The sequence below is a fragment of the Labeo rohita genome, chromosome 21 (genome assembly GCF_022985175.1).
Source record: "Labeo rohita strain BAU-BD-2019 chromosome 21, IGBB_LRoh.1.0, whole genome shotgun sequence".
Classification (NCBI taxonomy): Eukaryota; Metazoa; Chordata; class Actinopteri; order Cypriniformes; family Cyprinidae; genus Labeo; species Labeo rohita.
The window spans coordinates 22490770-22512554 of record NC_066889.1 but is presented as its reverse complement, the minus strand read 5'-3'; the positions used below and the strand labels follow the sequence as shown (position 1 = coordinate 22512554).

At 36.2% G+C, this 21785-nt stretch overlaps 1 protein-coding gene across 1 annotated transcript in view; it reads right to left on the bottom strand.

The window, feature by feature from the left end:
- Positions 1–1708: 1708 nt before the first annotated feature.
- The window catches only part of pnpla7a (patatin-like phospholipase domain containing 7a), a 33940-nt gene continuing 13863 nt past the window's right edge, over positions 1709–21785 (bottom strand). Inside the window, 19 exon segments of the mRNA XM_051092334.1 lie at positions 1709–4019; positions 5744–5859; positions 6046–6130; positions 6219–6335; positions 6443–6595; positions 9450–9598; positions 10027–10143; positions 10233–10302; positions 10394–10492; positions 10494–10511; positions 11618–11774; positions 12310–12428; positions 14353–14535; positions 15361–15529; positions 18200–18263; positions 18350–18499; positions 18602–18668; positions 18780–18893; positions 21188–21311. Of these exon segments, the coding sequence (XP_050948291.1) occupies positions 3864–4019; positions 5744–5859; positions 6046–6130; positions 6219–6335; positions 6443–6595; positions 9450–9598; positions 10027–10143; positions 10233–10302; positions 10394–10492; positions 10494–10511; positions 11618–11774; positions 12310–12428; positions 14353–14535; positions 15361–15529; positions 18200–18263; positions 18350–18499; positions 18602–18668; positions 18780–18893; positions 21188–21311 (2227 nt within the window). The 3' untranslated portion in view covers positions 1709–3863.

Sequence of the window (21785 nt, the reverse complement as noted above, 5' to 3'; positions counted from 1 at the left end):
TGCAACATTTATTTTATATAGCAGTTCAACAAAAAGGGTAATATTAAGTGACATTTTAAATGTAGCCTACATTTTAAACACATGATGTTTGTTATATTTAACGAAATAATAATAGTTCCAACGAAATCCGCAACAGAACTGGCGTGTCTCCAAGCAACAGCGGTGTTTCGTTTCTGAATTAATCTGCAGCTTTGAACCATTCGGAGAGTCCGTGATTAATAACCCATTCATAACTACAACCATTTGCTTAGTTATTGAATGAATGAATGAATGAATGACGCGACGCCTTGCTCATTAAGACAGTGACATGCCGCCACCTACTGGAACGTTTGAGAACCACTAGTTTAATGGATTACTTCATTAATTGCCTATTTTTAATAAAACATAAAATGTTGGCTTTTTATATCATTGTCTTCTTATATTAAGCTAAGGTACATTGGATATATTTTTAATAATTCCATATTTGGTCTTTTTTTTATCAACGTCTTCATAAAGCCGCGTTTTCTTTATGGGAGGAAAAGGCTTAACATGCAATTTAGAGCTTTCTGTTCATATTCGGGGCTTACCTGCTTTCCTACATTTAAAATGTATAACAAACTCTATACCGAGTTCGGCCTTTTATACTCTATTATCCCGTTAAGTGTTCTTTCTGGGGGATACGCTTAACGTGCAATTTAGCGGGTTACGTTTATATACTGAGCTATTCTGGTATATAAGGTGTGTACTGAACTTGGTCCTACAGTGGTTTACATTTTAGAATGTCCCAAAATCGTGCCTTGGTGTATTTATATAATAGCCTACTTGAGTCCAAGTTCAGAATCAAACTCTATGAGTCGCTCAATTGCGAACGTGCAATGTAGGAACCACTACAAGCTGTAAAGTTAACAGATAGTGATTGTCCGAACTCAACTGGTTTTGCGAGAGAACGCAAAAAAGTTTTGCGGGAGAACGCAAAGTTTTGAGAGAGAACGAAAAAGTTTTGCGAGGGAACGCAAAGTTTTGCGAGGGAACGCAAATGTTTTGCGAGAGAACGCAAAAAAATCTGAAAAATATTTTTCGTCCCACCCTGAATTTTTTTTCACTCACTCTGATTTTTTCACCACCATGTCCCTTAAGGGGCTCCGTAGCATCTAACTTGAATCTAAGTGCAATTCTAACTTTTTTCGCAAATGCAAGTTTATATCTCGCAAATGCGAGTTTGCATCTCGCAGTTCTTTTTTCTCGCAAATGCGAGTTGGCATCTTGCAAATCTGACTTTTTCTTGCGAATGCAAGTTTATATTTTGCAATTCTGACTTTTTTCTTGCAAATGTGAGTTTGCATCTCGCAATTCTAACTTTTTTCCTCGCAAATGTGAATTTATATCTAGCAATTCTGAGTTATTTCTCGCAAACAGGAGTCTGCATCTCAAAAGCTCTAAATTTTTTTTTTTTCGCAAATGCGAGTTCGCACCTCGCAATTCTGACTTTTTTTCTTGCAAATGCAAGTTTGCATCTCGAAATTCTTTTTTTCTTGCAAATGTGAGATTGCATCTCTAAATTCTGACTTTTTTCTCGCAATTGCGAGTTTATATCTCACAATTCTGAAAAGTCAAAAACAGCATAAATTGTCAAAAACACAATTAAAATGACTATTTTAATCATTTAAAATGTAATTTATTCCTGTGATTGCAAAGCTGAATTTTCCCCAGTCACATGATCCTTCAAAAATAGAAATATGAGGTGCTTTAATTGATCACAAAAGTAGCAGCAGATTAGAAAATTAAAGCAACATAAAAAAGTTCATTCTTTAAAATAAAGCAGCTGTATATATTGCAAGTTCTCACAAACAGATTCTCCACTATTCATTGTTGTGGGAAAATAAAAACAACTCTCACCGCTTAAGAGACAAACTCAGTCAATTGTCTTTCATAAGTTTATTCTTTGCAAAGAAGGTCAGTCTTACAGAAACACAGAGTTACTGCAGAGTGTGACCAAGAAGGAAGGGCTCACTCCAACTTATATCTCTTCCCAAGCCTTCAAGGTAACATCTCCTAACTGGTAACTTTCCACACATGGTAAGATTCAGAAAAATACATTCTGCTACGTCATACTCCCAAGATTCAAATCTTTATATTTAGGGCCCCAAAACCCTTCTCTCACATCATCCTCACAGCAGGTTTACATAAAGCAGACACTTACACAATATTCCATAAGTAAAATGAATTTTTCTTCCACACCATAAACTAGTGAAACACTTGACTGTTGACCCTTGACCCTAAACCCAGCACAGCTGCACACTTCAGTGCATGTGATACATAGGACGTTTGTTCATCATGTGTGATTATCTCCTCGTTCTCACTTCACAAAACTCATTTGGAAGTGTTTTGTCTTCATTATGTGTCTGAGTGCATTAAATCTCACGTGCAGCGGCCTGCTGAGGCTGTTTTGCTCAATCTTGGCATCGAGCAATGATTGAAGACGGCAGCATCCACATTAGGCAGAAAAACCACGGACTTGGAGCCGAATCCCATAATTCATCCTCGTAATTACCACCGGGCACACAGCTCCTGGAGTGCAGCGCACAGCAGACAGGGTAAACGTGAGCCGCCCAGCATTATGCAACATATGCAAATAAACAAATATTTCAAACGCTTCAGTGGTCTTTGAAGACTGGAAGTCAAGACAAAAGCAAAACAGTTTATTAGGAATCATCATCTTAAGACGTTTGCAGAATGACACTAGATTCTCCCATCAAATGTATTCTCATTGTGCTTTGCAGATGTATTGTGGTTTCTTTCACTTTGGAAACAAACTGACCCTATATATATATACACAACCAATGCTGATAACCTAAGTGCATTGTTTTTAGCATAGTGTTACAACAGATTTAAGTGACACTATTGGCACACAGCACTATGATTGTTCTAGAAGATTCGAAAACAATGGCCTGACCGCAAATCTCCAAATTAATGTCAGTCACGGCGACACAAACAAAACTCAAACAATACCTCACACATACATATTAATCAATACTGGCATTGTGGTTAGACTGTTAATCATTTCTGACCATTACCGAACTCCCATTGTCTAGTATGGCTAGTATTAAGGTTAAAAGGCACTACTGGTATCATACAGCAATTTTTTACAAACAAAAAAACAAGAAATATAAAAATATTGCATTGATAGGCTTTTTTGATCACATGCAGCTAGAGGTATGGTTAACTCAGACACATTCGGTATGATATACAATGGTGGTCACTTGATCACTCATGAAACAGAAAAGTTGTGGGACAAATCAACTTGCCAAACGGTCTTGAGAGGTTTAAATGAAACAAAAGGTTGACATCAGTCATCTGAGCTTATAAATAGAGAACTCTAGGTTCAATATCACTTTTTTTTTTCTGTAACTCTAAGTCATTATTTCACTCTGTTTTGCCACTTCAATTGATAGAAGAAGAAACAAGCTTACATGCAATCCAATCTAACTGTTTGTAAAGACAATGTTGTAGCTGATTGTCTTAATAGTGGAATTTCTTCCTCTATTGACTAACCGGTAATTCAAGACGGAGTAAAGATAATGCTTGGCAATCAAAAGAGTGCATAGTCAGCATGAAACTTCACAGATACTCTGGGATCGTCTTGAGTTACTGCTCAAATGCAAGACCACGTATTATTTTAACCCCATCAAAACTTCCAGTGCAACTGATGTTTTCTTTGGATTTTTGTATGAGAGGAAAGGAAAAAGCTTGTGTAAATACACAAAATACTCGATTCCTGCTCCTCAAGGCCTGGATGTACTTAGTGTGACTGGAATGTGTACAAAAGGCCAAACCCCATATCACGGGAGTGTCAGTTTTTGTTCACTGCCATGCTGATATCTAGGTCAGTGGTTGGGATGGACGGGTTTCAGTCCTTTTCTCGTGTGAAGAGTTGGAGGACTGTTGGGGCTGGAGGTTTGTGGTGTTTTGGAGGACACGGGTCCAAGGTTTTCCATGTCAGAGCGCACACGGTGCCTGTGAGACCTCTCCAATTCTTCATCCTGGATATAAGCATCAGTATGATCAGTCAGTTTATTTTTATGAATTTTTTTTTTGTTTTTTTTTTTACTTTTTTGCTTTTTCTCTTCTGATGTACCATGCAGACATTTACAACATTTCAAAAGTTTGAGGTCTTTAAATTTGTAAAATGTTTTTGAAAACCTTATGCTTACTAAGGCTGCATTTGTTTGATCAAAACACAGTACAACAATAATAGTGAAAAATGACATTTAAAAACAAAAAAAAAAAAAAATTTACTTTTTCTATATATGCAATAGAAAACATTTCCAAACATTTTGCAGTTAAAGAAAGACTACCTGGAGTCAAATACACAAATTATTATATTTTGACGTCACTAGAGGGAAATAACCTGATTTATTAATAAAGTCATGTAAACGCAGCTTACCTGCAATGTCAGGTTACTGATATGCATGTAAACGGGGAAACCTAGTAATTTTAATAAGCTGATATTTGTGAGTTATCAGCTTATTGGTGTGCATGTAAACGTGCTCAGTGTTGAAAACAGTTGTGTTGCTTAATATGCATTTTTTTCAGGATTCTTTGATGAACTGAAAAACGTACAAAAATCTTCTGTAACATTAGAAACGTCTTTACTAATGCTGTCAATCGATTATAAAAACAAAATTAATTAAATCACACATTTTTTTCTCAAATAATTTGCAATTAATTGCGATAAATCCCACCTAACATTAAAGTTTTTAAATATACTTATAGGGTATATGGCAACAATTTCAAATTCAATCTTTAAATTAATGTAGAAACAACATAAAGAAAGTATATTTTCAATATTTGTTAAATATTATTTATGATTGAAGGTGAGTATCACTGATACCAATATTACTGATGTCTCTAGGAAATTGTTTTTTTCCAAATATTTAACCATCCACTATAGTCATTCAACATTACAGTATAACTAATAGTCATTCAACATTCCAACATAACTAATAAAATTTAAAAATTACTTCTAATTTAAGTGAACTTAAAACAATCTTCACACAAACCTATTATTTACCTGTGCCCTTCAGCAAGTAGGAAATATACAGAAATTTATAAAGTTATCAAACACTAAATACTAAATTAAAAATAGATGAATCCTTAAAGCTACAAAAGTTATTGATTTCCTCTTTTTTGTAGTTCTTTGATTAATAGACATCATAGCAGCTGGGTTATTAGGTTATTTGGCTGCTATTACTTTAAGAGCTGCCGCTGCTGAACGTCACACGGATTATACAGCGTGAGCCGTGAAGCACACGTACTACGAGAACAATATAACAGCAGACAGGACAGGTAAATTTGATTTACTGACATATGGCCTGACAACATGTTCTGAATCTCCCTCGTCACCAGTACCTCTTCCGCGCTTGTCTGACTAGCGCCTAGCGCTGAAGTGAAGTTGGAGTGTGTGTCTAAAAAATCTCCCATTTATTGTGGTTGTAAAGACGTTCTTCGACTAAATAAACGCAGCAGCATTTAACACCAGTAAACTAGAAAAATTAATCGCCTGTGTTAACATGCTAATTTTGACAGCACTAGTCTTACTGTCATTTTTGATCAATTTAATGTGTCCTTGCCTTATATATATGATTAAAATTTATGTAAATTAGGACCGTTTTGGTGTAAGAAAAAGTTAACATGGCAAACAAGTATAAAATGCCACAAGTGTACAATATGTCACTTTAAGTCTGCATGTATATGTGAGACTTACAGTGTCTGCAGTCAGTTCCTCCTCTGTGTGCTCACTGTAATGGTTGTAGAGCTCAATGTCTGATAGAGCACTCTCTGCCATCTCTTCTTCATAGTCCGTGTGATAGTCCGATTCATCTGTGGGAGAGATGAAGATATTTCCGATCCATTAGCCTAATTATGTTAGTACACAAATCACACAACCCTAAAAGACATTCAACTAAGCAGAAGCCAAAAACAAATCAATATGCTAGGAATTTATGCCAAAATGTCTGCCAAATGTGCTTTTAAAGAGTAAATTTATAAAGGTTAACATTGATTTACCATCCACAAGAGCTGGTTTGACTGGCTCAATCCGTGACACAATTTCAGCCAGATCAGTGAAGGAAGCATTTGGACAAGTCACCAACTGCAAATACAACAATAAAATGAAGTGAGGAACTATTTTGACACACATTACAACTCGAAGGTCGCTTTTTCAGGTGATTCAGGGTTACATTGCTGCTTTGTGTTTTGTGGAACTCCTCCTGATGTCTGTCTTTCATCATCTTCTCTACCACGCCGCTCCTGCACCACACATCAAACACTGTCTTCCCATGCTGGTAGCCCACTTCCTATATGCGCACACAAACACGTGGTCAACCCAACAATAATAAAAGTGCAGAATAAAGACTTAATATTTAGAGCGCAGAAGGTAAAAAGTAAAAAAGATAAAACTCACGCTGATCTCATCGAACTTGCCAAACTCAAGCGTGCGGTATCTGTCGATAGGCGGTCTGATGTATTCACAGTAGTCGCTATTCTTAACAGATTCAAGTTGTCTCACTGAGCACACATAAGCCAGCCGGGCCTGGATCTCAGTCATGTTCAACACCTGAAACAGGCACAAGAACTTTTAAAACAAAGAGTTTTTGGAAGAACATTTAAGTGTCTGTGCATGCAACAGTTGCTACTTAAAGGAATAGTTCACCCAAAAATAAAAATGACCCCATGATTTACTCACCCTCAAGCCATCCTAGGTGTATATGACTTTATTCTTTCAGACGAATACGATTGGAGTTAGAATAATAAATGTCTTGGCTCTTTCAAGCTTTATAATGGCAGTGAATGGGTGTTGAGATTCAGAAGTCCAATAAAGTGCATCCATCCATCATTAACAGTGCTCCACACAGCCCCAGAGGGTTATTAAAGGCCTTCTGAAGCGAATCAGCTCGTTTGTGTGAGAAAAATATTCATATTTAAACATTATAAACTGTAATCTCTAGCTACTGCTAACTGTTGCATGCACGTTCATGAAAGAGTGGCGTTTCAGCAGATGAAGTAGGTGTAGCGTAAGATTGATTGAGAGATTACGGTTTATAAAGTTTTAAATATGGATATTTTTCTATTAGAATCACTTCAGAAGGCTTTTATTAACCCTCTGGAGCCATGTGAAACACCTTTTATGATGGATTTATGCACTTTATGGGAAAATCTCAACACCTATTCTTTGCCATTATAAAGCTTGGAAGAGCCAGGACATTTTTTAATATAACTCTGATACTTGTCTGAATGTAGAAAGTCACATACACCTAGGATGGCTTAAGGGTGAGTAAATGATGGGGTAATTTTCATTTTTGGGTGAACCATCCCTTTAATAACATACTAAATATGCCTCAGGTCCTCCTATTAATGCAAATCTATGGGATATTTTTGCCAGTTTTATTACCTGTCAAGTAAAAATCATTAACCTAATAGCTTAAAGTAATAACGTACCTCTCCATTCAGCCAAATACAATTGGAGTTGTAATAATAAATGTTCTGGCTCTTCCAAGCTTTATAATGGCAGTGAATGGGAGTTGAGATTTTGAAGTCCAATAAAATAGAAACTGTAATCTCTAGCTTCCATTAACTGTTGAACGTGCATTCACAAGAGTGAAAGGAAAACCAGTCTCCTCTTGGCTTATATCGAAATCCTCCAACATATTTCTTTACAAATCCTCATTTACCAATTCATGACTGGTGTTTTGATTTGTTTCCTCCACTGCACTTACGACTGTTTGTGGAAGCTACAGATTACAGTTTATAAAGTTTTAAACATGGATATTTTTCTTACACAAACACACTTATTCACCTCAAAAGGCCTTTATTAACCACCTGGAGCTGTGTGGACTACTTTTTTTTTATGATGGATTTGTGAACTTTATTGGATGTCAAAATCTCAACACCTATTCACTCCCATTATAAAGCTTGAAAGAGCCAGGACATTTATTAATATGACTCCGATTGTATTCGTTTTTTATACACCTAGGATGGCTTGAGGGTAAGTAAATCATGGAGTAAAGCTCTTCCAAGCTTTAGAATGGCAGTGAATGGGAGTTGAGATTTTGAAGTCCAATAAAGTGCATCCATCCATTATAAAAAAGTGCTCCACACAGCTCCAGAGGGTTAATAAAGGCCATCTGAAGCGAATCGATGCGTTTGTGTAAAAGAATATATTACAAATTTATAAACCATAATCTCTACCTTCCAATAACTTTTGTACGTGCATTCACTACAGAGAGAAAGAAAAACAGTCTCTTCTTGGCTTATATTGAAATCCTCCAACATTTTTCTTTACAAATCCTTATTTTGTACTTCATGACCAGTGTTTTGTTTTGTTCTTTCCACTGCACTTACGACAGTTAGCAGAAGCTGGATATTACGGTATTTTAAATACGTATATATCCGTATTTTAAATATGGATATTTTTCTTCCACAAACGCATCGATTTGCTTCAGAAAGCCTTTATTAACCCCCCAGAGCCGTGTGGAGCACTTTTATGATGGATGGATGCACTTATTGGACGTCAAAATTTCAACACCCATTCACTGCCATTATAAAGCTTGAAAGAGCCAGGATATCTTTTAATATCTCAGACTGTATAATCATACTAATTTTATTAATGTATTAAATATTTATTAAGGTCACTGTATTATGAAGCAGGGTGGGACTGGAATTCGTGTAAGCGAAATGAGGATGCTGGAGCAATTGCTAATGAAGGACGAGCGCGAAACACGGCTCAAAAGCAGCGGAGCTTTTATTATGCCACAGTCGACAGCTTCCACTTCTTCCGGTCATTCATAAGTAGGAAAAAGCAGCGCTGTTTTATCATACTAGATACATTTAAGTGTGTTGAAAGTTCTGTTACAATGCTACTCTGTGTGTCTGTCACCTGTGTAATAAAATACATAACATATTAAAGCGTCTTTGGGGTTTCCATGTTTTCTACAAAATAAAACTGGAAAATTGCGGGTGTATGATGTCATTGGCAGGCAAAAAAATGAGACGGTCCTTTACACTAGTTAAAAATGCTAATTTCTCTGGATTTAAACATTCTTTGAAACATTTGGGATAATTTAAGTACACAATTCAGCAAAAATTATAACACTGTTCCAGTGGTTTGATCGTACATATTGTGCCTTTAAAGTAATAATATATCTCTTCTCCATTTGCACAAGTTGCAGTATCATTCATTTGATGATGCAAGTCTTGGGTGTCAATGTTTCATAATCTCTAAAAGCTGACACTTAAGGTGCGGTCATACAAGCTAAAAAAGTTTCATTGTCTTTTGTCAATAGTATAGTAATGCACGATGCACAGTAAATGTGGCCGCACCTTTACAAGCATGAGCAATAGTAATAGTGACACTTGCCTTAGAAAACCCAACTAATTAAGTAAACATTGTACTTGGCTGATGCCTCCCTCACCTTGACTTTCTCAGCCAGTGGGTTGAGCCGTTTCCAAAGCAGCCACCAGCCAGAAAGGGCGTCCCCGTAGTTGGTGAGGTTGGTTTCATCTTGGCTGCCCACATCGATGGCAATAACCACCTTAGCACCCATGGAGCGCGCCACATCCGCTAAAACAGGAAGAGAAAACAACACCCTCAGCAAACAAACTCCATTATTACAAAAAGACCAAAATTACCCAGTTCTTCAAATCAGCTATCAATAGTCCGAGCATAGATGGCACACTCAAGTCCGCCCACTGAATGTCAGATGCAAATTGCACACAAAAATGGCTCAAAGTTTCACATAAGTTTTATTATTGGGGTTTCGACTATTTTAGAACCCTCCCCCAGACAGATCTTTCCTGTCTAAGTGGGCGGTCCTTGGGCAGAATGAGCCAAATAATCTTGGTCCAGACTTTATGCCAATAGTTAACTGTCTGGCTACATGGCTACAGCAGATTTGCATCTATGAAAGTGCGTTTGTCATGGTACATTGGGATTTGACTGTCAGGAGCTACAGAGGTTTTACTGCAGGGAGCTAATGTCCTACTACACACCTGGCAGGTTGTTAATGTAGCCTCCGTCCATGAGCAGATGTCCATCTTTTGGATCACACAATGGTGGCAAGTAACCAGAAAGAGACATGCTGGAACGCACATACCTCCACAGGGAGCCTGAGAATGGAGGGACAGGAAACGTCAGACATCTATCCTGGTATAAGCAGAGGCTCATAAATACAGGTGGAGTGTGTGACAGTACTGACCGTCAGTGTGCAATCTCATTGTGGAGGCAGTGATGTCTGTGGTTATGTTGAAATATGGGATCCAAAGGTCCTGCAAATAAGCCAAACACATTTAAACTGCTGAATTTGGCAGATTGTGATCCAGCGTAGGATTCTTAGAGGAAAAAGAGCCAGTTGCCTACCTCTATCTGCTTGTCCTTGAAGACAGCATTAATGCTGGAGTTAAATGAAGCACCGGAAAACATTGAAGTAACAGGGTAGGTCAAGTCTAGCACTTTTTTTAAACACTGATGTCATCTCCTGCAGAGGGGTAAAGGAGAACAAAGTTGGCTTTGTGTGTCCAATTTAAGTGGATTTTAAATGGGAAGAAAAATAAAGTTAACAGACTGGAAGTAAAAAAAAAAAAATAAATAATAAAAAAAAAAAGAATGAAAATAGAAAAACAAAGGAAAAGGAAAGGGAACAAAAAAAAGGAATAAGAAAAAGTAAAGGAAAAAGAATAGGAAGAGGGAAAGGAAATTAAAATGAGTAGGAAAACAAAAAGGCACAAGAAAAGAAAGAAAAGGAAATGAAAATGAATACGAAAATGAAATAAAAATTTAAAGGAAAATAAACAGGAAAATAAAAATAAAAAATACAGAAAAAAAAATAAAATTAAAAAGAATAGAAAATGGATTTGAAAAAGGATGTGAAGAAAATGTGTGAAAAGAAAGGGGAAAAAAAGGAAATATAAAGGAAAGAAAACTGAAATGAAAAAAATTCAAAAAAGAAATTTAAAAAGGTAAGAGAATGGAAAATGAGTATTAAAACAAAATGGAGCAAAAAGACTTAAAGGAAAGGATAAAAAAAAGGTAAAAGTAAAAGAAAAGAAAAAAATTATATGAAAAAAAAAAGTAAAGAAAACTAAAAAAAAAAAAAAAAAAAAAAAAAAAAAGAATAAGAATCAGGAAAGGAAATGAAAATGAATAAGAAATGAAATTATTTTTCTGTACTGTGTAAGAAAATGTTAAGGAAAAATAAAATTATGAAAAAGAACAAAAAAGGAAAGAAAATAAAAAAATAAAAAAAGAATATAACTGAAGAAAAGAAGGGAAAAATAATAACAGGAAAAGGGAACAGAAAAGAATAGTAAAATAGAAAAAAAATAGAAAATAGGAAAAGAAATGAAAATGAATAAGAAAATGAAGTGAAAAATTAAGGAAAATAAATGAGAAAAAAGAAAAGAAAATTAAAAGGAAAAGACTGGAAAAAAGGAAAAGAAAGTATAGGAAACAGAAAAGTAAAAGTGAAGAAAAAAAAAGGAAAAAAAAAAAATGTGTAATTGGTTTCTATTTTTTTGGTGAGAACTGGGATGCATTTTTAAAGTAGCACAAGGTTTATTTCAGTTTTTTGAGCTTATTTCTCACCATTGCCCACTCTCTGGCTCTGATCTTCATCCTGCTGTAACTGCGGTCCTCTGCATACAGCGCGCCCATCATGGATCCGATAGAGGTGCCGCCCACCAGATCAATGGGGATTCCCGCCTCACTCAATGCTCGAATGATGCCCACCTGAGAACAGCCTCTGAAAGACGGAAGATGTGCAGAGGAGAGTAAGGAGCAAATAAACCCAGTAATACAAAGCCAATTAATACATAACCTTTCAATTTGGTCCAGAAAATCTACAAACGCCCAAATATGGCTTGATTAAAATCAACAACTTGAAAGGAGCGTTATGTTGTTCTCTTTTTAAACAGCACTGTAGGGGTATTTTACCTGGGCAGAGTTAACACTGTACACAGAATCAATCACAGGTTACTACACCAAAGAAAAGAAAGGAGAAAATAGCAACCAACCTTTAAACACCTTCTGCCAACCACGAAAAAAAGACAGAATAGACAAACAGAAGCTGTCAGAAAAAATTAAATTGACAGAACGAGAGCAACAGAGGAAAGAGGTCAAATAAAGACTGAGAGGAGGTGGTAAAGGGCTTTTAAAGGAAAACGCAGAGTAGTGTCAACAAGAGTGGGAGTGTGGAAATGCATTCAAAATAGTGGAGGTGTTTTCTCTTCACTTTCATAGTTTATTTCTGGTTTTTAAAAGGTGTAACAAGTGAATACCTGGCTCCTCCGCCCCCGAGCACCAGCGCAATAGCGTTGCCTGTGAGAACACGGGCCAGACGAGAGAAATCAGAGTGGCGATCGGCGGGTTTCTGGAACACACGCTGGTACATTTCTCTCTGAAAACACAAATAAACCAAAAATTAGGGGTCGGTTATATAAGGCTTGTTAAAGGCATAGTTCACCCAAAAATGAAATTCTGTCAATAATTACTCACCCTCATGTCGTTCCAAACCCATAAGACCCAAACTAAGATATTTTTGATGAAATCCAAGAGCTTTCTGACCCTGCATAGACAGCAACGTAACTGACATGTTCAAGGCCCAGAAAGGTAGTAAGGACATTGTTAAAATACTCCATGTGACATCAGTGGTTTAAACTAACTTTTTAGTTTTCTTTATGTACAAAAAATATTCTCATAGCTTCATAAAATTAAGGTTGAACCACTGATGTCACATGGACTATTTTAATGATTTAATTAATCAAAAATATCTTAATTTGTGTTCTGAAGATGAACGAAGGTCTTACGGGTTAGGAACGACTTGAGGGTGAGTAATTAATGACTGAATTTCCATTTTTGGGTGAATTATTCCTTTAAGACTGACCAACTAGCAGTTATTCAACGGGCAATTGTACTCTTCAGATTCAAATTTGAGCAGTCAATGTATTTAAGTAGTTGACTGAAGAATGACAAGTTATAAAAAGTTTGAAAAGAAGAAAAATTATGAATTAATCTTACAGAAAAAAAGGATAATGAGTAAAACTGTCTAAAACTAACCAGCCACAGGAAGTATGTATCATGTGAGACTGATTTTCATACTGATCTCACATGACCTTGGTCTCGAGTTAGACATGCTCAAACCATTAATAGAGCTGCTGACCCAACTCTTTGTGATATCGGCTATTTGAAAAAAACAGCTAAACTATGTATTTTTACTGGTCAGATAAAAAAAAAAAACCCAGTTTTATTTCTTTAAGGTATTTCTTAAATATTTGTCTATAGTTGGTTCTACTTTCTGGTTTCTTTACTTGTCATATCCTAAATAAGACTAAGATTTGCCGTGACATAACACAAAGTCAACAGAGCTCAAGGACACACCAGCAGTAGCCTGGGAAACTTGACAGGAATATCAAGAGCGTCTTAATGTGTATAGTTAAAATGCAATGCAGTGCAATAAAATAAAATAGTGATCTCCTGTAGGGGTGGCTGATATGATAATAATATATAATAATAATAATAAAAAAAACCCTCAAGCTCACTGAAGACAAGTCAGCAATTAAATAAGAATAAGAAAAAAAAAATAAGAAATGCTACACACACTGTATAAAGTAATCATATGTTTTAAATCAAATAAAAACACTGCATATTCTTCACTGTGTAAATTAAAACCATTTCTTTTTATTAAAGTTACAAAAGTGATTTAGTCAAGAGCAGTAAGAGATTTTCTCTTTTTTGTTATTTGATTAACATGAACGACAGACAGCAGGAACATTAGACTGCTGTCACTTTAAGAGCTGCCCGGATCCAATATACTATTACACGCGTTTTCCTCCTCAGCTGTCTGCTTTCACTTAAGACTTAAATTTTTGTGTTTACGAGGATAATTGCCAAGATGGGCATTTTGACACACAAGTGTGTGTATTTAACCATTCAAGCCCTATAAAGCAGCAAATATAAATGTTCAATACTCCCATGCTCTACAAACATCATCTTTATGTGTGCGCATATAGTGCAGATTGTGTTTCAATGCCTTAAAATCACTTGTTTTAAAAACGAAATGCTAAAAAGCATGCAAACGATACATTTTCTTGACCACGTAGCACAGCAACGTCAGTTGAGCCTGTAACTGCGATACATACAGTAGTTAAAAATGTCTACCGGTTGACATTTTTACAGGTTAACAGTGTCTACCAGTATATTGCTTTTCAGCTTTATATTATAGGGTTTGTGGCATCTAAAGGTTGAAAACCCCATGCTAGACCCATGGCTTCCAAAATGATAGTTATTTCAGTGAAACCATGATGTACTAATGAGTGCTGTACCAATTTTGGCAGGCTCCTCTTGGAGAAGACCCTGCGGGGGCAGGACAGGTGAAGGTGCCTGGAGATCCAGCTCCGCATGTTGAGCCATTCAGCTGTTCCTTTGGGAGGAGGGCCGTCCTCACGATGCAACAACACCAGCTGTTTCTGCGCTCTCACCGCGCTCCCCTCCAACATGCGCTCCAACTGAGAGACAAAGAGACAGACGGACAAAGAAAGCACTGAACATCATCCTTTCAAAACTAGACAACACTCTGTCCAAATGTATTGTAATAAAAAATTATTTCCTTTAATGGAACGCACTGAATGCAGAACTAATCCATAAATATAATAGAAATATATCCATTTCTTTCAGAAGGTCATTTCGTTCAAAAGAATAATTATTGATTGGGACGGGCCGGTGTGCGTTTATGAGAACACCCACGTCCTCTCTCTTTCTTTTCATATGAATACAATTACCCATTTCAGACTTGTTTAAAACATCTGAGCTTTGAGTCTCTGATTCAAAGAGCAGGGCCTTAGTGGATTTACGATCAATAGGGATGTTGCTCTACCCCAGACCTCTGATCCAACTTCAAATGCACAGGCCTGGCCATCGAAACCCCTGGATATCTCCCTCCCGCACGTAAATGATTAATCTCTCGCTCTCTAGGAAAAGAACTGAGTAAGTCCCGCAGTTCACCTGGAGTCCCGCCAACATGGTTTATTACTGGCTGTGATCAGAGCAGTTCAGTGGTGACTTACAGTACAGTTGAGTAGGGGCTATTTTTAGCCTACTGTGTTATGGTTCAAACAACTTAATATTTTTTGGCCTCAACCTATAACAGTACCTGCCATCCTGAGCGAATGATAAATTACAGGCCTTGAAACCCATTTCATTTGAGTCAGAAGAGTTTTTATATTAAAGACCCTTCTATTTCCAGTGGAAGTAGCCACAGCTCTGAATCTTGGTACGTGAGCACCAGTTCATGTAAGCGTTTTTCACTCTGTGATGATGTAACACCATCATACCTCTCCCACGGCTGGGTCCTGCTCTCCCAGTCCCACGATGATGATGCAATCAGCTTGTCTGATGCAGCGTTGAGTCCATGGGGTGAGTGACACATCTGTCTGATACAGGACTATGCGGTGGATGTCTTCCTGTTGACCCAGCCAACTCGACAACCTGTACTCATGCACACTGGAATAAAGAGAGAGACTATTTTCAGCTACTTCTCATGGTATCTGCAAATAAATTGCTTTGTTAACTATATAGGAAGTTATGTCTAAAAATATAGATCACCAACATGTTGAACTTATGCCATTTATAAACATGTCAAAGTTGAAGAGTCAGGCTACAATCATCTATATTCATCCAAGACTGAATTAGATAGTGAGACTAGAGACTATGACTGTACAGACTAGGCTGCAATGACTAATGTGATATATTGGGGATTCAAATGACTTTAGTTGTGCATTTATGAAACATGTGAAGACCTGCAGGATCCCACACCTTTTGACCAATGAATATCTATGACGCATTCATGACTTTTAAGTATTTGTGACTACTGGATAAAGATTTTCCAAAACATTTTTTTTAATTATATATACACTGCCATTCAAAAGTTTGGGATCAGTACGATTTTTAATGTTTTTTTTAAATGTTTTTGAAACCCTACTGTAATTGTTAGAATGGCCAAGCATCAGCAACCTCCATATAAAATTGATCGTGCAGACCAAACCGTAAGTCATAGAGACTTGAAACTTGGAGGGCCGGTAGTGCTCACACCACCAATAATGTCACCAAGACCTGACGGGGCGCTACAGCGATCAAAAGTACGAAATCGCTCATAACTCCCAAACGGTCAGTCGCAGGCTCAAGTGTCTTATGTCGTTGGAATCCCTGGCTCATGCAGATAAAACGCACACAGATTCGATCGTGGTACATTTTTGGATTTTTTGAAAAACCTACTTTTGCAAACTAGTCCTGGGTTTTTCACCCGATCGGAACCAAACCAGTGTAGAAAGATTCTCTGGAGAGCGAATATCAATACTTATCAAAAAAGGGGTGCAAAGGGGTGCCAAAACATTTGAAAGGGTCAGGGCCACTTTTAGCAAAATGACTATAACTCCTGAACAGAATGAGATATCTCTACCAAACACTTATGTAAGACCTCAATCTGAGGTCTCAGAAGAAAAATAAATATCGCAAATATACACAATATTCCTATCATATTATAGAACTCATTCCAGACAACTTAGTCTCTAGAACCACTGCTGTTAATCAAATCATTTGGTAATAGTAGTCCTAGGTTTTTCACTCAATCTGGAAAAAACACTACAGTGCAATTCTTTAGACTCTCTAGGGTCAATAATTATTAAAAAAAAATGTTGAAATTTACCCTTTGGGGTCGTTTAGAAAAGGGGCCTGTCCCAAAATCCTATAAAGCCTAAAGGAAAACTCAAAACTTCACCAAACTTAGTGAACACATACGAAAGGTGACTCTAAACAAGAGCAAAGTTTTAAGAAGATTGGACCATAGCTGGCGCTATAACAGTCATAACTGTTGAAAAACATAATATTTCTATGGTAAACTACCAAACAATTTTTTTGCCAAAAATGCTTTTTAAATCATTGATTGAGGTGGTTACAAGCTTGCAAAAATAATGTATTTTTTCATATGTGCTTAAATGCTTTAAAGCGCTTGAATCCTGGTAATTGCTGCTTGCTTTTCTGCTCATCAAGGCTGTATTTATTTGATTAAAAATACAGAAAAAAAACAGTAATATTGGGAAATATTATTGCAAATTGAAATAGTGGTTTTCTGTTTTAATATACTTTAAAGTAGAATTTATTCATGGGATGCAAAGCATCATTACTCCAATCTTCAGTGTCAAATGATCCCTCAGAAATCATTCTAATATGCTTATTAATTATCAACATTGGAAACAGTTGTACTGCTTAATATTTTTTTATAACCTGTGATACTTTTTTCAAGATTTTTTTTGATGGATAAAACATTCAAAGAACAGCATTTATTTAAAAAAGAAAACTGTTGTAACAATATACACTACTGTTCAAAGTTCGGTGTCAGTAATTTCTTTCTTTCTTTCTTTGAAAGAAATTAATACTTTTATTCAGCAAGGATGTGTTAAACTGATAAAAAGTGATTAAAAAGTGATAGTAAAGACTTCTGTTGACTTTTGGTAGAAAGGATTTTATTTTGAACAGATGCTGTTCTTATTAATTTTTTATTCATTAAGCAATCCTGAAAATAGTATCACAGGTTCAAAAAAAAATAAAAAAAGTATTGTGTTTGTGTTGTTACAGTCTGGAGTCCTGTTCTAGCTACTGATAAATTGTGTGTCAGATCCTTGTCTCTGTGGATCTACTACTGTTAAACTGTCCAATAAACATGTGATGGATGAGAGCTTGTCAATATTCTTGAAAGAAACCAGGCCAGTATCTGCACTTCAAAGTTTTCTAAATTAAATCGAAACAGAAAACACCTACAACTTACACCACAGAGACAAACATCAGCAACAAGGAGAACTGAAGATCTCAAGCTGGGTTAGAGGGACAGGACTCATGCAGACTGTTTATTTATGGGGTTAATTGTGTCGTTCATTTACATATCACAAAACTGCTTTCATCTCGCTCATCAAACAACTACTTTAATGTGTAAAAATAAAAAAAGATGAGTGTGTTGTTGTTTTTCATGCAGCTGAAACACTCATCCTAAAAATCAGCATGTATTAACAGTGAATTTACATATTTTGATAGACAGAGTGGCCACATGTTTATATAAACTAATATTTGATGCCACATAAACATTGCAAGCTGTTATCTAATGACATTCTGATGCCGTACCTGTCTAAAGCAGCAGAGCCGAGACGTTGTTTGATTATGTCACTAGTCAAGAGAAGAGTGGGCCCTGGAAGACAGAAATTTGATTCAAACTCAAATTGTTAAACTTCTCATCTTTTTGATATAAAACCTATATAAATACAGCATCCTCACCAATAGCTAACAATGCATGCTGGAGTTCCAGAGTGAACGCAGTCAGAGGAACCTCCTCTGATACCGGGAGTACAGTGACAGTGGCCAGGTTTGAGGCAGGGTTCCCTGCATCCCATTTACTGCCGGGTGTGTGCAGAGCTAGACTGCGAGCTGGATGTTAAAATAAAGATACAAAGCAGTTGTTATGCATTAGTGAGTCTAGAAACCTTGGCCTTTGATGCAGGAGACTGATAGTTTTACACACATACACACCTGTCAGAGGTCCATTAACTTGCTGGAGGATCTTCTGTCCAAGCAGATGAATAAGCCTTGTGACTACCTAATGAGATCAAATAGAGAGAACAAAACTGACTTTATACAGGCACAGAGAGGCCAGGGTAATTCTCAACACTGCAGTTTCTATAAAGCAAATGCAGTGTGGCTGACATACCTGTGGGAATTTCCTCTTGATGGAACTGAGAGCGCCCTCAGGTAGTTTAGCCAGTTCTGAGTCCCGAACAGCATGAACAGTAGTTGCTCTGTTCTGATGGGTAAGAGCCTCCACCTGCATTCACACACAGAGACACACACACACTCTAAATTATGCATGTAAACAGAATGCATGGATTGACTTTGAAGCAATTACATGAGGAAAAACTTTATTTGCCTAAAAAAACAGTCATTTTAATATTCTTTAAAAAGAAATGTTAACACATGGGCCACAAAACCAGTCATAAAGGTCAGTTTTTTGAAACTGAGATTTATACATAATCTGAAAGCTGAATAAGTAAGCTTTCCATTGATGTATGGTTTGTTAAAATAGGACAATATTTGGAAGAGATGAAACTATTTTCATATCTGGAATCTGAGAAAGCAAAAAATGTAAATATTGAGAAAATCGCCTTTAAAGTTGTCCAAATGAAGTTCTTAGCAATGCATATTACTAATCAATACGTGATTTAAAGGCCCGATCTGAATCAAATGATTCACAATTCGAGATCTGACTGGATTGCTTCGAAATGGTGAATGATGTTGCAAAGCAGTGGTTTTTAAATGGTTTTAAAAATCATTACAAGCAATGTCAAAATTCGAAAATAAATGGCTCTTTTAATTTGATCTGGTTTTTGTTCGTGAATCGCTTTAAATAAAAAGACGTCATGGGTTTGAATCAATCTGAGCGGTTCCAGCTTAAATGACTCACTCAGTTAATTTGGTTCATCTGTTCCAGCTATGTTTACATTACACCGTCAGTACTACTACTGGTTTAGCTCAATAGTTTTATGACATTAACTGAAAGTCAATAAAAAGTATGTGGTTTTTTTTTTTTTTTAAATTGCGTAAATTTTGAGCGAAAAGAAATGTGCTTATATTTAAAAAAAAAAAAAAACTATTTCATAGATACATTGTCTTTCAATAATTCAAGGACTTTTCAAGTACCTCTTCAGGCATACTGCTATTTTCAAGGGCTTTCCAAAGCCATAAATTTCAAAAAGTCAAACTCAAGTACTTTAAGCACTTTAAGCACCTTGTATGAACCCTGTACTTAAGACTGGTTTTGTGGTTCAGGGTCACATATCTGCTGTGAAGAACCTTAAAAAGGGATATTTCACCCAAAAATAGGTTGGTTCATATGACTTCAGTGTTGTTATTAAATTTTAACTATTAAAAGTTGTTTGTAATAAAAGTCTAATAAATCTGAAATAAAACGAAGCAAACATATTACATAAAAAGCTTAAACTTAAAAAAAAAAAAAAAAAAAACTTAAAACAGTCATTCAAAATGAGCCTATGGCTATTAACCACAATAAATGAACTACAATAAAAACAATAAAAAAGTAAAAAAAAACAAAAAAAATACTAACACTAAAACTAATTATTATATATATATATATATATATATATATAAACTAAATTAATAAAATGACTAAATCTTGAACTAAAATTAATACTGAAACAAAATATTCAAAAAAGTTCAAAATATTAATAAATCCTAATAAATAATAGTAATTTACTAATACTAAAATAACGCCACATGACTTACTTAATCCAAGTCATACAACTGCTCTCAGCAAGTAACAGAATGAAAACTGTTATTCACCAAAAAGAAAGTCACACAGGGTTAATAATTAAAGAATTATCATATTTGCTCCTTATCTAGACATACATTTATGTAATTAAGGCAATATATTTTTGCTCACAAAAGAGCAAAGATCAGCACCAATAAAAATCCATGACGCAAACTGAGACTAAATTGGGATTTTCAAATCAGGCCTTCATTCACATCACTCACGTCCATGGACAATGAGCCACCACTGTTCTCCAAGCAACGTAACCATGGCATCAACATGGACAGGTATTCTTAGCAGCATAGGCGTCACCACAGAGACGCAAAAAGCGCCAGCCAATCACAATAAAACATCATGAATGACGAGACAGAGGGATCTCCTGGGAGATGCGGAGTTTATTTTGTCTGATGCACACCTGATTAGGTGGCACAAATTTACTGAATACATCAACGCCAGTAAATGTCACCAAAGCTATTCTAGGAGATCCTGCACATACAATAGACTGACTTTCTATATAGTACATATGTAGCATTGTGTAACAATATCTGATTCATGGTTGAGTCATCTTAGCAAAATATAAAGTTACAAAAGGTTATGAATTTTAGAAAACTAAAGGAACAATCTTTTGGTTGCAAGCACAGATTTTAACCATTACACCACGTGATACCTATAAATCTTTCTTAGGACAGTTCTTTAGGATCTTATTGCGTAAATATGCTTTTACTGGAAATAACAGAGCTAAATAAGTTTGCTATGACAAGAAGACACTGTATTGTGCATGTGGAAAAGCTCACCACTCCAATGAGGTCTCCTCTGCCGTACTCTCCAGTCAGCTCCTTTTTCCCATCCTCCTTCAAGATGACAGAACGCAGGCGGCCGCTGAGCACTATAAAAGTACTGTCAGACTTATCACCCTGCCTGAGAGAGAAAAAGAGAGAGAAAGGATGAGGTCGTTTATCATAAAAGATTTATGAAATGCTGAGGAAGCTTATCTGTCTCAGCCAGAGGGGCAGAAGAGAAAAAGGAAATCGGCAAGTTTATTAGATTGTATTCTGTCCAAATCTCTTACAGAGGAGGCATAGGAGAAAAGGGAGAGAAAAAGATCATAACAATAGAGTTTATCTGGGAGCTGCTCACAGGACAGCCAAAAAACGGTTATGAAGGACATTTAATAATAATACATACAGTACACGGCCAAAACTATGAGGACATGCAAATGACACACTTACAGGTGCTTTTCAAATGTACACTACTGTTAAAAAAAAATGAGGTCGGTATTTTTTTTTTTGTGCTGTCTAGCAGAAATCGTGATTAATCGCATCCAAAATGTTTCTGTTTACATAATGTGTGTGTTCTGTGTACATTCATTATGTATATATAAACACACACACA